At 55.2% G+C, this 14592-nt stretch overlaps 1 protein-coding gene across 1 annotated transcript; it reads right to left on the bottom strand.

The window, feature by feature from the left end:
• Positions 1–2972: 2972 nt before the first annotated feature.
• On the bottom strand, positions 2973–13482 carry LOC124990553 (collagen alpha-1(XVI) chain-like). Its single transcript, XM_047560669.1, has 4 exons — positions 13406–13482; positions 12718–12792; positions 6784–7245; positions 2973–4246 (listed from the first exon to the last, which is right to left on the bottom strand). Exons 1-4 carry the CDS (start codon positions 13480–13482, stop codon positions 4150–4152), a joined length of 711 nt encoding a protein of 236 aa, XP_047416625.1. The 3' UTR covers positions 2973–4149.
• Between the last annotated feature and the right edge of the window lie 1110 nt (positions 13483–14592).

Below are 14592 nucleotides of genomic sequence, written 5' to 3' on the forward strand. Positions count from 1 at the left end.
GGCCTCTGCAAAGGGGAGAGGGGCGTGCTGCCCTTGCTTAGTTCAAAGAGCACGTCCTTACAGACGCTGCCACCTACGACACACACTCGTCATGCCACCGTCTGCCTCAGGCACACCCACTCTCCTGAAGGGTGAAGAGGCCGAGCCTGTCCGAATCCCCTCTGGATTGGTGGCATGTCCTGGGCAGTGCTGGGTGACCTGTGTCCCGCGGGGCTGCACCTGGTTAGTACTTCTCCATGAGCATCCTGCCTGTCCACCAGGCGTGAGAGGCCATGGAGGAAAGCTAGGAAAGCTGGCCATGACCAGGCAAATGGAAAGCAGGAGGAGGAGGCCACGAGCTTCCTGGGGGCTGTGTCCCCACATCCTTCTCCTCTCAGAGGAGTCACGAAGGACTGATCTTGCAGAGCCGTGGTCCTCAAAGCAGGCAGGTGGCCTCCAGGGCCGCCCTCATGGGCATCATGGCAGAGGTTTGGGAAGGTGCAAGGGCTTCCCATGGTCAGGAGGAGGAGGACCCCTCCTGAGTCTTCAGCCTCGGGCTGTGGCTTCCACTGCGCCCACGCACCCTTCCCCTGCCTGTGCCCCTTCACCAGCCTGTGGACACAACCAAAGAGCTTCCTTGACCCTGGCTTCCCTGGGGCCCTCCCCTGGTCTGGCTGTCCTCGGCCTCCTCCTCGGCTGCTGCTGGATCTGATCCTGACCTGACTGGATCATCTGGGGCTTCTCTGTGGCCAGCTCTTGGCTCGGATGTCCCTCAGGTGTCCTCTGGGTGAATCCTCCCAGTCTGGTGAAGCTCCGAGGGCTCCCCAGCTCTGACGCTGGAGTCCGTACCCTTGCTTCCTAGGAAGCGAGCATCCAGGAGATCCCCAGGGGCTTCCCCTCCATGGGAGGGGCTTTGCCTGTGATGGAGAAGGGGTGTACAGTGGGTCCCTCCTGGGGGGGAACAGCATGGGGACAGAGGCCGACTTAGGTAGGGAAGTCGGGCTCCGCAGGCTCTGGCACCACGAGGTGGATAAACCCACTCCATCCCTTCCGAACTAGAGCCTTCAGTGGCGCCTTGCCTTCTGGCCTGCCGCCACACTGTGCGCTGTCAAGACTGGGGAACTCTGCCTCCCATCACCCAGACAAGAGGCACACTGTGTGCTGTCCAGGCTGGGACACTGCCTCCCATCACCCAGGCAGGAAGCACACTGTGTGCTAAGGCTGGGACACTGCCTCCCGTCACCAGGCAGGAGGCACACTGTGTGCTGTCAAGGCTGGGACACTGCAGGAGGCAGCTGACTCAGGGCCCCGGGCTCACCTCCCACCTCTGGCCCCATGACCTGCACTCGGGGCAGCCTACTTTCTCCCAGGGGCGTCGCTCTCCACTCCAGGGAAAGGAGGAGTGCTGAGGTTGTCCCTGCCCACAGGAGCTGCGGCCAGGTAATGCATGGGGGAAGGGAGGCAGTGCGTGCACACCAGCCATCCAAAGTCTCCCCGGCCCCCCTGCAAGGCTTGGTTTCCCCGAGGTGAGGAGGCAGGCAGCAGCCAAGCCTACAGCTGGGAGACGCTGCTGCTGCCACCAACGGAAGTGCTGCAGGGGTCCTGGAGGGCCCTGGGGACAAGGGGATGACAGTGAGACCCACCGGCATCCCCTGCAGGCAGGCCGGCAGGCTGTCGGGAACAGCCGGTGGGGCAGGGGCCGAGGGATGCTCCCCCTCTCTACCCCATCCTCCAGGCTCTGAGGAGGCCGTGACCCTGGCGAGCCTCCCTCCTACCTCCCTGGCACTCTGCGTCCTGTGCCAGCCCCTTGGCCTTTACCCATACTTCCTACAGTTGGTTTTGACTTCCTAACTGGACTGTAAACATTTCCGGCAGGATTCGTAGCATGAACTGTGGATCTGTGCAATCGGTAGGAGTGGAGATGAGTAGGCACGGGTAACTCACTGGGCCACTGAGGACCTCGTTTCTGCTCCTGGAAACTGATGGTGTTGGAGGAGTGTCTGATTTTATCCTCAGCAATGCTGAGCTCTCTTTCGATTGAATTCATTCCTCCCTTTGAGGGGGTTCTTCCATCCTTTTTTTTTTTTTTTTAAAAAAACTCACTCTATTTTATAGTTCAGATCATTCTACCTAAAACTTCCTACCCAACAGCCACCAGGCCCCAGGAACCTCAGACAAAAGGCTCTGCATGACCAACGCTGTATCCCACTAAGCACACAGCTGCTGTTTAGATGCAGGGGACTGGATGAGAGGAGCAGATGAATCCGAGTGAAGCGGAGCCCCTTGGACAGCGCCGCTTGGATGGAGGCACAGTCTCACCTTCAAATACGAAATGCAAGTGCTCTGAGTTAAGAGGGCCCTTAAATAACGCGTTCGAACCTCGGCAGGCCACGTCCAGGCGCCTGGCCCCGGGTCTAGTTTTCTTCTTCCATGTGATGAAAGGCTATGCTCTGGCTCCTGGCGGGAGCTCCGCCCCAGGTTGTTAGCATTTTAGCAAGCGAGCGCCCCTCCAAGAGGCCCACCGGTCAGCACACTTGTCAGAGTGCCTTCTACCTGCCAGTCCGTAGAAGAGGAGCCCAGTCACCTTCCAGAAAGCGGGGCCTGCTGGGGAGATTCCACCAAGCCAGGCGAACTGGTCCTAAGCCTGTGCTGCCTGCGCCCTGGCCCCGGCCCACCACGCACCCGGCTCCGCCCACTGCCCCTCTGTTGGCATAGTGTGAACCACCCACGATGTGCAGGCCATCCTGGAAATGACCACTGTACCTGCTCCCACAGGGTGGAGGACAGGGCAGAGGGGCCACACAGCTGAGCTGAAGGGTGCCCCAAGCACCAGAGCCTTGGTCTTGGCTTGTGAGAGCAGAGTCCACACTCCTGCAGATGTGAACGTGGGCTGCAGAGCCCCCCCTTCCAGCTGGAGGGTGCAATGAGTGGCATATCACAGACGGAGGACCAGCGCCTGCCCACCGGCTGCTCCTGAGCCTCCCTGTGCCTGGGCACCTGCACTCAGCAGTCATGCCTGCACAAGATGGGGCTGTCGTCCCTGCCACTCCCTCGAGGCCCACATTCATGGAAATGGAGAGCACCAAGGTTTCAGTAGGTCGGAGCCATCAAAGACCTCGGGAGGCAAGGTGCCCCTTCTGGAGGTCACTACCTGGCCTGTGGCATCAGCCCCTTCTCAGGGCTGACTCCCAGGAGAGCCTTGCCCTAGCAAACCCAGAGTCACTTCCCTGGGCTGGAAGAGGAGTTCACTCAGACCACAGAGCCACCTGTCCACCTCTTCCACCCACAGCACTACCGGGCAGGCACTGGACCCAGCACTGGAGGGAACGCTGACTGCTCTGGGGGAGTCACCTGTCCGGGTTTAATCCACATCCACTCCTTCCACAGCACAACAGAGCTTTTATCTTCACTGTCCGTGGAGGGCAGGACAGAAAAGGGTGCTTTGGATGGATACTTTGAATTTGGTGCATGGTTGAAGTCACGTCTTGTAGGAGCCCTACTCCCAGGGGAAGGGGCTAAGCCAGTTAGGAGTCTCTTCCTGCCCATGGAGGGAGACTCGGCAGCTTCCTGTTCATTCAGCACCCAGTGCATGCATCCCCCTGCCAGAGGACCCAGAACCAGAGGCCTTTCCATGTGGAAGATGGACCAGGAAGCACATTGTATGCACGTGGCTGGTGTTGTGACCAGCCCTACACTGGCTGCCAGGACCCAGAGGGCCCATGCCAGCCCGGAGTGGATAGGAGTTGGGGACAGTGCCAGGAAAGGCCTTCCAGGAAGAGGTGGGCTTTCAGCATGGTCCAGGTTCCCAGGACAGTGCAGAAATGGGCCTTGCATCTGTGCCCAGTGGGCACTGCTTAGAAAGCCAACAGAGGTGCTGCAGGAAGTGCAGGAGCAGCTCATAGGAGGCGCCCTTCCACGCGTCCCTCCTTGTCTGGATCATCACACTCTCCCACCTGGGGCTTGGAGGGAAGCTGACGCTCAGGTCTTCCCAGTAGGAGCCAGGCAGGCAGGTTCAGGTGGGGGTAGCCTCACGGCTAAGACAGCAGGTCTCACCTTTGATGCTGCCCAGAACCACAGTCTTCAAAGCTGCCGGGTGACGCATAAGGCTGGGCTGACAGGCACTCAGCTTCACCCACGGGCTGGCGTGTGGACTGTGGGTCTCCTGTGCTCCTAGCCCTGGTGTCTACTCAGGATGGCAGTAGCTCTCCCACTTGTAGAGGAGGCCGCAGATTTCTGGAGGCCAAGTGACTTCCCAGACATCACGGACCTAACGAGAACCAGGCGTGGGATCGGAAGTTCACAAGCCCAAGGTCAGCTCCTCCATCACCTCCACTGGGGAACAGAACTCCGAGTCCTGACGGTACACACCTGGCACGCAGCCAGGGACTCGGGACCTGCTGCCACGGTGCACAATTTTAGGGTTCCCTGGAGCCCCTATTTTTGAAGGGGCCACAGAGCCACGAGTCTCCTCAGGAGCAGGTGCTGTTCTCAAGAACTTGTTGTTAGAACTGAAAGTATACAGTTGGCTGGATGCAGGGGACAGGGTGGGACTTAGAGAGGACAAGCCTCCTAAGAGCACCTTGACAGTGGAGGTCCTGCAGGGGAGGGAGCTGCAGGGAGCCAGTCTCCCTCCTGAGCAGGAGGGGAAGGTGCTCAGGTGCCACTTTGCTTCTAATGTTCCCTGGCTGTCAAGAGACACAGACACACCTGAGGGGAGGTGAGCTGAAAGAGACCTTGGAATGCTGCATCTCCAGCCAAGGAACACCAGGGAATGCAGACTGGCAACCCCAGAAGCTGGGAAGAGCAGAAGAGGTCTGCCCACACCTTGACTTGGGACTTGAGACTTGAGACTTTCCTCCAGAGCCATGAGGAAAGGCCTTTCCATGTTCTGCACCACCCACTGCCAGGGAACTTTGTTCTGGAAGCCCTAGGGTGCCCGTGCAGACAGGTGAGGTGACAGTGGAAGGATGACGCGGTGCCAGGTGGGCATGACCAGGGAGGCTGGAGACGGAACATGGCGTCTGGAGGCCGGACAGGAAGATAGCAGGGCAGGGAGTGAGAATCTGGGCCTTGAGCCACTCTGCACCCTGTGCCAGACAGGAGGCAGCCCAGAGAGGGAGGCAGGAGGGCCTGGGAGCAGCCCATGCCTGGGTTTCCTTCCTGGGAAGTAGGGGTCTTAAGCCTTCGTCATTTGGCCTCCTCAGCCCTTACTGTGCTTGGGACACTGCAAAACAGGCTGGCCAGCCAGACAGGCAGCAGGTGGCTCCTGATAGGTCTCCTGAATCCTTGGTGGGCACAGCTGGAGTAGTACCCTGCTCCCTTCCAGAGCAAAACCAGCTTCCCAGTCACTTGGAGGGAGACCCTGTGGGTATGGGAGAGGCAACCCCAGAAAGAGTAGATCTACATATTCACCAAGACCTAAAGCTCCTTCTCCCAGCCTGGCCTCCGCAGACTGGACCCAGCCAGGAACACTCGCTACTGCCCAGGGAGCCAGTGCCAGACTCCCAGCTTCCTACCAGCCCACCTCCCTGCTTCAGCCTGAGTGCTCCTGGCTCTGTTTCACTTGCAGAAATATTTTTTAAATTTCATTTCATTCAGTCATTTTAAAAAATACAAGTTGTAGTCAGGCATGGTGGTACACACGCGATGCCTGCAACTCAGGAGGCTGAAGCAGGAGGATCACAAATTCAAGACCATCCTCAGCAACTAAGACCCTGTCTCAAAATAGAAAATAAAATCAAAAGGGCTGGGAGGTCAAAATAAAAAGGAAAGAAAGAAAAGAGGGAGGGAGGGAGGGAAGGGGAGAGAGAGAGAGAGAGAGAGAGAGAGAGAGAGAGAGAGAGAGAGAGAGAGAGAGAAGAAATAAAAGAAGAGAAGAGAAGAGAAAAGAAAAGGAAGGTGCTCCCCATGTGAGGCCATTTTGTATGCTGCTTGTCCCCCGGAAAGGCAGCACTGTCCCTCCAATGGAGTTGAAACAAAGTGAATTTGTACTGTGAGAGAGTAGGTCAAACTTCACACAAAGAAAAAGAACAAAATGAAAACCCATCTAGCTAGAAGCAACTTGCACCACAGGCTAACCCAACCTACTCCTTCCACAATGAAGCAGCAGAGACCTAAAAGCTGAGAGGACCTGCATGCTCAGGGTCAGTCTAGCTGTTCCACCCCAGCCCCTGCTGGGGGGAGATAGGCAGTGTCCCGACTGCCCACCTCCCACCTCCTGTCTTCTTTCTCTCCCAATCTACTTCTCAGCCTCCAGCAGCAACCCCACACCTGGCTGCCTTACACAGGTGGACAGAAACGTCAGGCTCTGTGGTAGCTTCCCGGGAACCACGCAAACACCAAAGATGGAAAAGCTCTCCTGAGCCCCGCACCCCTACCGGGGCCAGTCCCCAGCCAGGCGCCTCGGTCTGGCTGCCTGAGCTCTGCCTGCCTTCCCCAGATTCTGCTTGGAACCCTGCTTTTGGACGTGAACCTCACATCTGGCTAAGGCGCTGCAGCAGCTGGAAAGGGACAGTTTCCCCAGGTCCAACGTCTCTCCCCAGACCGGTGACCCCGACGGGGGAACTGAATTCTGAGGAGTGAGAGGGGAGGAAGAAGATCCAGACCCTTCTCCCTCCAGACCCTGCTCGAGCCCCTCGCCTGCCGCCTGGTCCCCTCCTAGCCCACGCACCCCGCGCCCCGCACGGGGACCCAGAGCGGCAGCAAGGTCGGGTCCCTCTGACCCGGGGGAGGAGCGGGGGAGCCGCGGGAGAAGAGGACCCATCCAGAGGGTGGAGTCGCGGCGCCCCGGCCCCAGACACTCACCGCAAGGCCCGGGCGCCCGCGGTCGCGGCGAGGCCTTCTGGGGCCGAGAGAGTGGCTTCTCGCTTCCTCGGGAGCGGGACAGGTCCGCCCGCAGCCAGGCCCGACCGCCCTTGCGCACCTCGCACCCCGCACGCGTCCGCGCCCGGGGGTCCACCCAGCGCTGCCCCGTGGCGCGGGCCGGCCCGGGCGCGGGGGACGGGGCTGGACGCTGCTGGTGGCGCCGGGGTCCGGACAGCGCGGGAGCGCCCGTGCAACCGATGCCGGCCACGGAGAGGCCGGTGACTCGAAGGGCCCGAGGGCCCGGGCCTGGCGGAAGCCGGCGCTGGCGGGGCGGCGGACCGGGGCCACGGAGCGCGCGGGCGGAGGGCGGCCCTGCCCTCCGGCCCCTCCCCGCCGGGCCGCGCTACTGTACCGGGCTTTGCCCAGATCCCCCCGGAGCGGAAGATGGAAGTTGGCTTTTGTCTGACCCGGTCAGACGGAGCCGTTTTGTGGGATAAAGGCTTAACGCTCCGTGAACACGCAGAAAAAGCTCAGCGCTGGCCCTCTGACAATCCCATTGTCTCGGGCCTGAGCCCGGCGGTTTGGTCTGAAAGCGCCAAGTTCATGACATTTCAAAGAGAAATGATACTGGGAGCGGGGGTGGGAAGGGAAGCGGGCGCGGGGGAAATAAAATCCCAAAATACAAAGATAACAATATTTGACTCTTTCCCCACCCTGCTGCCCTCCCCAACTCACAACAAATCCCTTTCTCCAGACCTATCCGGAAGGGGGGTCAGGCTGGAAAAGCCGGGATCAATCACCAGCGACTGGGGTTTGGGAGGTGAAGGTGTGAAAAGATGTCCAAATAAGCCTCGTGGAAGCTGTCTGGACTGCTCGCCAGCACTAGCAGCCATTAGCACAAGTTCCCATTGTCTGTGAGCCCTGCAAGATCAGAATTTGCCAGAAGGACTTTAGGTGCCAAAATGAGTTTATTTTAAAGATCTAGAATGTTATTGTTTTCTTTCAATTTTTATTATTACCATATTCTTTTTTTAAAAAAAGCAAAATATTTTCTGAGGCAGGGAGCAGAGGAAGTTCCATTTTTAGGGTTTAATTTGTTTAATGTGCCCGTCCAAAAGCAAATAATTCAGGAGAGAAAGCAGAGTAGTCAGGAAATTGAATGTGTTTTGTCTCCAGTGAAGTTTCCCTTGAGTGATTTCGTTTGCTTTCTGTCTCGCCCAGGCTCTGCACTCAGACCTCCAGCGAGCCTGGGCAGAGGGGGCAGCCCCCAGGCCTCTCCCCAACCTGACTGCCTGGGGTTGCTTGTCCCTGGCTAGGTAAACTGCCCTTCTGAAGAACAAAAGTGGCCTTGCAGAATCATTCTAATGCAAGGAGAAAATAGGATTAGACCAAAGTATCAGCAAGGTAAGTTGGATTAACAGCAAGGTTGGCTTTCTTTGGCAATTTTTAATTATACAAAGGTATATGCTTCTCTTCCCTGGTTTTATTTAAAGAGGCTGTTTGTTTGTGCCCAAGAGGTGAATGATGAGCGATAAGGCTCTGTGTGGAACTGGAAATGTATAACCTTGCAAAATGTCATCCCGCCCTGCAAAGTGTGACACGCAGGGTAGATAAAGGGAGAGCTCGGAGCCGGCCTTTGTTAACGCTTCTTGCCCCCTGGCGTCACTTTGATGGAAGGACACCCCAATCGCTAGGCTGAGGTGTCTGCCAACAGTTCCCGCTCCTTCCCACAGACAGTGGGGAGATGACTACAAATCGATTCCTTTTTAAAATATCCAGACAAAGTCAGGTGTTTAAAAACTTATGAACAGGAATCATAGCTGATTAAACCACAGGGGGAAAGAACTAGCAAAAATCCGCTGTTCATATTATTTTAAAAGGTGTCTGTTGCCTTTTGCCACATTTAAATTTAGTCTACATTTATCAATCAGGTTCGTGTGTGTGTGTGTGTGTGTGTGGAAAATTAACACAATTTCTTTGGGGCAAGGGAAGAGAATTTATAATTGTTTAAGTTTGCAAATCATTTAGCAATTAACTTTGGGGCAGAGGGTTGCAGCTCCCTGGGCAGCCAAGGACTGTTCACAAGCCATTTGGAAGTTATTGAGTCTAACTGTCTGTGGCATTTCTGAAGGTCTTCTCCAGGCTGAACTGTAGACAGAAAGCCAGAGGGGATGGAATCTAATCCAAAATGTTTTTTGCAGTTCTGACTGAGAGCGAAACATGGGTTTGCAGAAGCTCAGGACCGAAGGAAAAGAAAGTTGTGCTTGATGGAAGTTTCCCCTTTTGGGGGACGGCTGGGGAAGAGGATGGCCATGGGACTTCAGCTTCCCTTTCAGACACTGCACATGGCACGACCATAGAGCAGACTGGGAATGTCATCTTCTGTAAGTGGAAATAGGTGTCCCCAAAAGGACTGACTGTGGTCAGACTGCTGGGGAGGTTGCAGCAGATGTAGGTCCAGGAGGGCTTTTGTTGGTTTGCCAGTGTTTCTTCTGGACGCAGAAGCAGGAGAAGCTTGTTTCATCTGAGGGGGGCTTTGCCCATCTTGTTTAACTGCTGTTCCAGCCCTTCTTGCAGAGAAACTAGAGAATCCCTGGGCGGGTATTTCTACAGTTTTCTCTGGGTGATGCCTTCAGTTAAATTCAAGAAGCCTATAATTCCATTTTGATTAATCTGATAAAACAAGAGTTGGCATTTATCTTTCAAATTTCTTCTTCTTTTCCATATTTAATGTAGATATGCACATATGTAAGAAGTAATGGGCTTTTGCAAAGCCAAACCTTGCTGATTCCATGTTTTAATGGAATGGTTTGTGAATTCATGCATGGGTGCCTCTTTAAAAACTAATCAATAATCTAGTTCATTGGTAAGATTGCAGAGCTCAGAGGTAGGAGAAGACACTCATGGCTTCTTTGGTCTCAGCTCTACTCTGGCTACTTAGTAATACACCTTTAAACGCTTTTTGTTTTCATTGGCCTCAGCGTGCCAGAGGCCTGGAAGCCCGCCCTTGTCGCGCTCCCGTCTGTAAGCTATGGCACCTTCCAGGAGCCTTCCTGCTTCTTCTGGAGGGTCCTGCTTCCCAGCTGTGCAGCATCAGTGGTGGCAGTCTGAATGCGACTGAGGTGCCTTGTGAAGGAGAGGGTGGGGTGGAGCTTACCTGGGTCCTCCCATCTCCACGGCACCTTCTCTGACTTACTTTGCTGAACCCTGACCTTAAGTTGGTGAGGAAAAGTCCCTGCACTGGAGAATGTTGGACAAATGTCTTGGTAAAAGAGAAGGAAGAACCAGCCATGGGGAGGGATGAATTGGCAAAATGTATAGAGAACACCAAGGCACACTGTCCTTGGGTCTGGGATGGGTATTCCTCTGCTGGTCTTCCCAGCTCCTTTAGAACTAGTAGGCATATTGCTGGAGGGGGTCCTGCTGTTCTTTGTCCTTGTTACTAGCAGCACTATTTAGCTAGAAACCCAAGGTGAAGGTGAGTCAGCCTCTAAGGTGAGTCAGCCTCAGAGGTCGAAGAAGAAAGGCTGAAATTGGCAAAAACAGAATGTGACAGGAAGGCAGCTCCCTTCTCCCCCTGCACTGGAGGAGGGGGAGGGAGGAGAGAGAGGTGTTTTATTTAGTAAATCCAGACCTAGGCGGGAGAAACCCCAGGACCTTGGCCTTCCTTCAGGCCTTGCCTCCCCACCGCAGCCCACTGCTGCTACATGTAGCAGAGACCGCTGGGGCCTGTGGCCACTGTATCTCTGCCCTTGTTGATCTGAGGCCTGGGGAACATTCAGTCCACAGGACAGTAGTCTGCAGTGCCAGCTGACCCAAGCTTGAAGGATCCTTGGAGGCCCTGGGGTCTGGATGAGGCTGCGCATTTGCCGGAGCGGTGAGGTGGGAAAAGCCACAACTGCCACTGTGGCGGGACACTGGGCGTGCACTGGTCAGTGTGGGGCTGGGGCTCCTGACAGCCAGGCTGGCACAGGCTGCAGAGGTTCTGCAGCAGGGGCTGCCTAGCACTGGCTGCCCTGGTTCAGGCCCGAACCCAAGCTCCTGGACTTGGAGGTTTTTGTGGATTTATTTTTGTTAGGGAGAGGATTTTGTGGATTTATTTTTGTTGGGGAGAGACCTGTGTTTGAGCTGGAAACATGCAGGGGGAGTATTTGGAGGCACTTTGCAAGAATTCTCCTCAGGACCAGGGAACTCAGCTATGCCTGATTTGGGGGAAGCCCTACCAAGGTGTCCTAAGACAAGAAGGGACCTCGAGCTAGCTCTGCTGGGTTGTTGCCTTGAGGTGACCTCACGTAAGAAACTTCCTTCCATTACAACTTCAAAGGATGGATGGATGGATGGATGGAGGCACAGGAGCCCTGGAAGTCCAATGAGTCATGAGCTGCCAATTCCTGCTGTCATAGTCACAAAACCCTGGGTCAGGCGGGAGCCCCAGACAAAAAGGGGGGAAGTGGAAACCCACCACGTTTGGGATGAGAAGTGGAAATGGGGAGATTCATTCCTAATAATCTGCTGTGAAAGTAGGTTGGGAAGAGAACAAAGTGAAAATATGTTTGTAGTTATACATATTTACTTAATTTTGTCTTCTCTAAATATAGCTTTATTAGATATCTCAAAACCCCTCAATTGAACAGAGTCCAGAAACCATCTCTTGGCCAAGTTCACACATGTCAGCTCCCTCAGTGGACATCCCACACATTTTATTTATTCTCCAGTTTATTCAAACTTATTTTTGAACTGCAGGAAGGCAGTTTTATTTGGCAAGTAAAGATTGTGTTTAATTCATTGAATATGCATTGTAAAAGTTTAGCAGTCAATGCCCAAATTGGGAAGTTAAATATTTGTTTTTAATTTTCTGGCTCAAAAATGTTAACTAACAGAAATGATTCTTTCTGCTCGAATGTGCTTGCAAAAATGGGGTTGTTGCAAGAACCTGTCCTGAAAATATTTCCTTTCCGTCTTGACACAGAATGTTTGGCAACTTAACTCCTCAGAGAAAATTTACTATGTAGAAATAAAAAGCAAGTACCTGGGCCTTTGAATGTTTTGGTACAGAGGTTTCTAGGAGCAGGAAATGAGAATGCAGCATTCACACTCGAGTGGCTTTTGCATAGACAAATTCAGGGAAAGAATGCATTTTGTGGGAAATTGTAAAAGAAAATATTTTTACAGAAAACTTTGACCTCAAAGTTCCTGTAATAGTTGTCCTTTAAAAAAAAAAATGCTAACTTGTAAAGAACTTCAAGTTGTAATTGTCAACTATTTTAGTTTTGTCTGATTATTTCCTATTTATCCATACTTCTTAAAATAAGCAGATTGCTCTTTACTCTACTGCAACTAAATGATGGGACTGCCATGCAAATTGCTTTGCACATAAGCTGCACACTGGTGGCCACGGAGCCAGAACTCCGCTTTCTCTGGAGTGGGGCGTTTGGGTGTAAATCAAATTGCAAACAGTTTTAAACACCCTGCTCAAACTGAATCTGTCCTAGAATGGTGGCAGTGAGCCCCTCTGACCACAACCCGAGGTGCAATCCATCATAGAGAATCTGTGCCAACAGTCTTCAGATCTGGCTTTTACAGAGAGGGGGCTCCTGTGGAATGGGTACCTCCAGAACTCGGGGAGATGAGAAACCGGTGACAACCACATCCACCTAGTAAATAATGGTGTCCTAACCTGTGTGCTGTTATTTCTGCTCCACTTTATTCTCTCCTACTCAAAGGGAGCAGAGATGTGACCGAGGGGCTTGGATGCAGGAGATATAGCAGCAGCCAGAGTGGGTGAGTCATGGGAAACACACTCTCCCCTAGTGGGATGCCCAGCAAGGAGCCTCTCTTCCTGAACCTGGTGTTAATGCTGGGATGTAAACACCTTTCAGGAAGTGTCCACTGCCCCTTCTAGAGTGACCTGGGCAGCTCACATGGGCTCCTCACCGTCTGCGCAGGTCCCCGCAGGTCCCCGCAGGTCCCCGCAGGTCCCCGGGAGAAACATGCAGGAGGGAGAACCGCCTTAAACACCAGAGCAGCACAGGCTTTAGTGGGTCCAACAGCCACCCGGCGTCTCCAGGCAGCCGACTTGGTAACATGCCTTGTCCTCTTCCTGCGGAAGCCATGGGAAGAAAGGGAAAGAGACAGGATTCCAATTTCTGAGGTGGGCAGAGATTGAGAGCTTTGCGCCAGGAGGCCATTTCCTTTCAACAACTCAGGGATTTGGCAGGTTACCAGGTAATTCCTACAAGCAGGTTATCTGTAGCCAACACCATTTGAAATCTAAGGACCACGCCGGGGAAAGCAATCGTGCTACCGGCGGAGCTGGCGGCCCTCTCTGGGCGTTGCTTCGCTCCATCAGTCTGAATCTCTCTCGCTTAGGGCGCTGTACCCAGCCCTAGCCAGCCCTGTGTGAAACCCGCTTTGCCCACTAAGTCTTAGAGGGCTGCTGACCTGGCAAGAAGGAACTAGGAGGTGTTTTCGGTTTTAATTTTGCTAGACCCTCCCGGTTAGAAAAGAGCGGGGGAGGGTGGCGCCGACCTAACCTAGGCTCGTCCATCCTCTTGCAGATCCCTTAACACAAGGGCCCCGTTTTTTCTGTTTTTGTTTTTAATGACTTGACCACCCCTCGTACGGTTTGAAACGCGGCTGTGGGCTTCGGCCGCGCTGAGTTGCGTGTGCAGCCCGCACTTGAGCCCCCGGCGTGGGCATCTCGCGAGCGCAGGGAAGCGCGCTGCGTGCGCCCCGGACCCGCGTCGCTTCCCGGCAGCCGACCCCGCCGAGCCTCGGAGAGACGTGCTGGCGTGCAGGGGGTCGGCGGGAAAGGAGAGACACAATTAGGATTTGTCGGGGCGCCTGAACTTTTCCACCTTCCCTAAGTGACCTTTTCCAGCCCGTGGCGCGAGGAGGGTGAACTATCGATCAGGGCGTCCCCGGGCTCCACGGCCCCGCGCCTAGCTCTGCAAAATGAACCATTAGTGGACGCCATTGATCGAGCCGCGCTCGCGGCCTCTCCCATTCACTCGACCCCGAGTAATGAATTCGTCCATTTAAGAACATTACAAGGAATATTGGAGATTGACTGCCAGAGGAAGTGACACTTGACCCTCGCATCCTGCGCCCCGGAGGGGCGGCCGCCGCATTTCAAAATAGCAGTCCCGGTGCAGCGCCACGCAGCGGCGACAGGCCTCGCTCCCCGGGTCTCCCCGGGTCCTCGTTCTCTCCAGGTCCCCTTCGTCGCCCCTCCCACCTTGCTCCTCCGTCCCCGCTCCACACCTTACAGTCGCGTTTCAGTCAAACTCTCTTGGACGCACCGAGCAGGCGCCAGGGACTAGAAACACAGCGCCAGCGACAGCGCACGAACGAGCCGCGCGCTCCGGCGCCGGCACCGACACACGCCCTGCACGCGGCAACCCTCACCCAGCCCCCGAGGGTCCCCAGAAAGCTGGGTGCCCCTTGCTTTCAGGGTCGCCGAGACTGCGTCCCCGCTCCCTCACCCCCTACTCCACACTAATCGAGGTTGCTCCGAACCCATCGCGCTGGGCCTGGACCCTCCGGGCGGGTCACCTGGAGGAGCCGGAGGCTAGGGGCTGGGGGAGAGGGAGGAAATGTCGCACTTCCTAGGTGGCTTTCCAAGGTGCGCTACGTGAACGGTGAATAAAGAGGCAGACAGGGAGTAAAGAAAGGAAGAGGGCGAACAGAGAGGCAGGGAAGAAGGGGATTGGCGTGCGTCCCCGCCCGTGGGCCTCGGTGCCCCTGGGTCCCTGAAGCCCCGCGCCCGGGGAAGGCCACGCCTGAGAAGCCCGGGAGTCTCGTAGACCG

Source organism: Sciurus carolinensis, chromosome 8 (assembly GCF_902686445.1).
Source record: "Sciurus carolinensis chromosome 8, mSciCar1.2, whole genome shotgun sequence".
Lineage (NCBI taxonomy): Eukaryota > Metazoa > Chordata > Mammalia > Rodentia > Sciuridae > Sciurus > Sciurus carolinensis.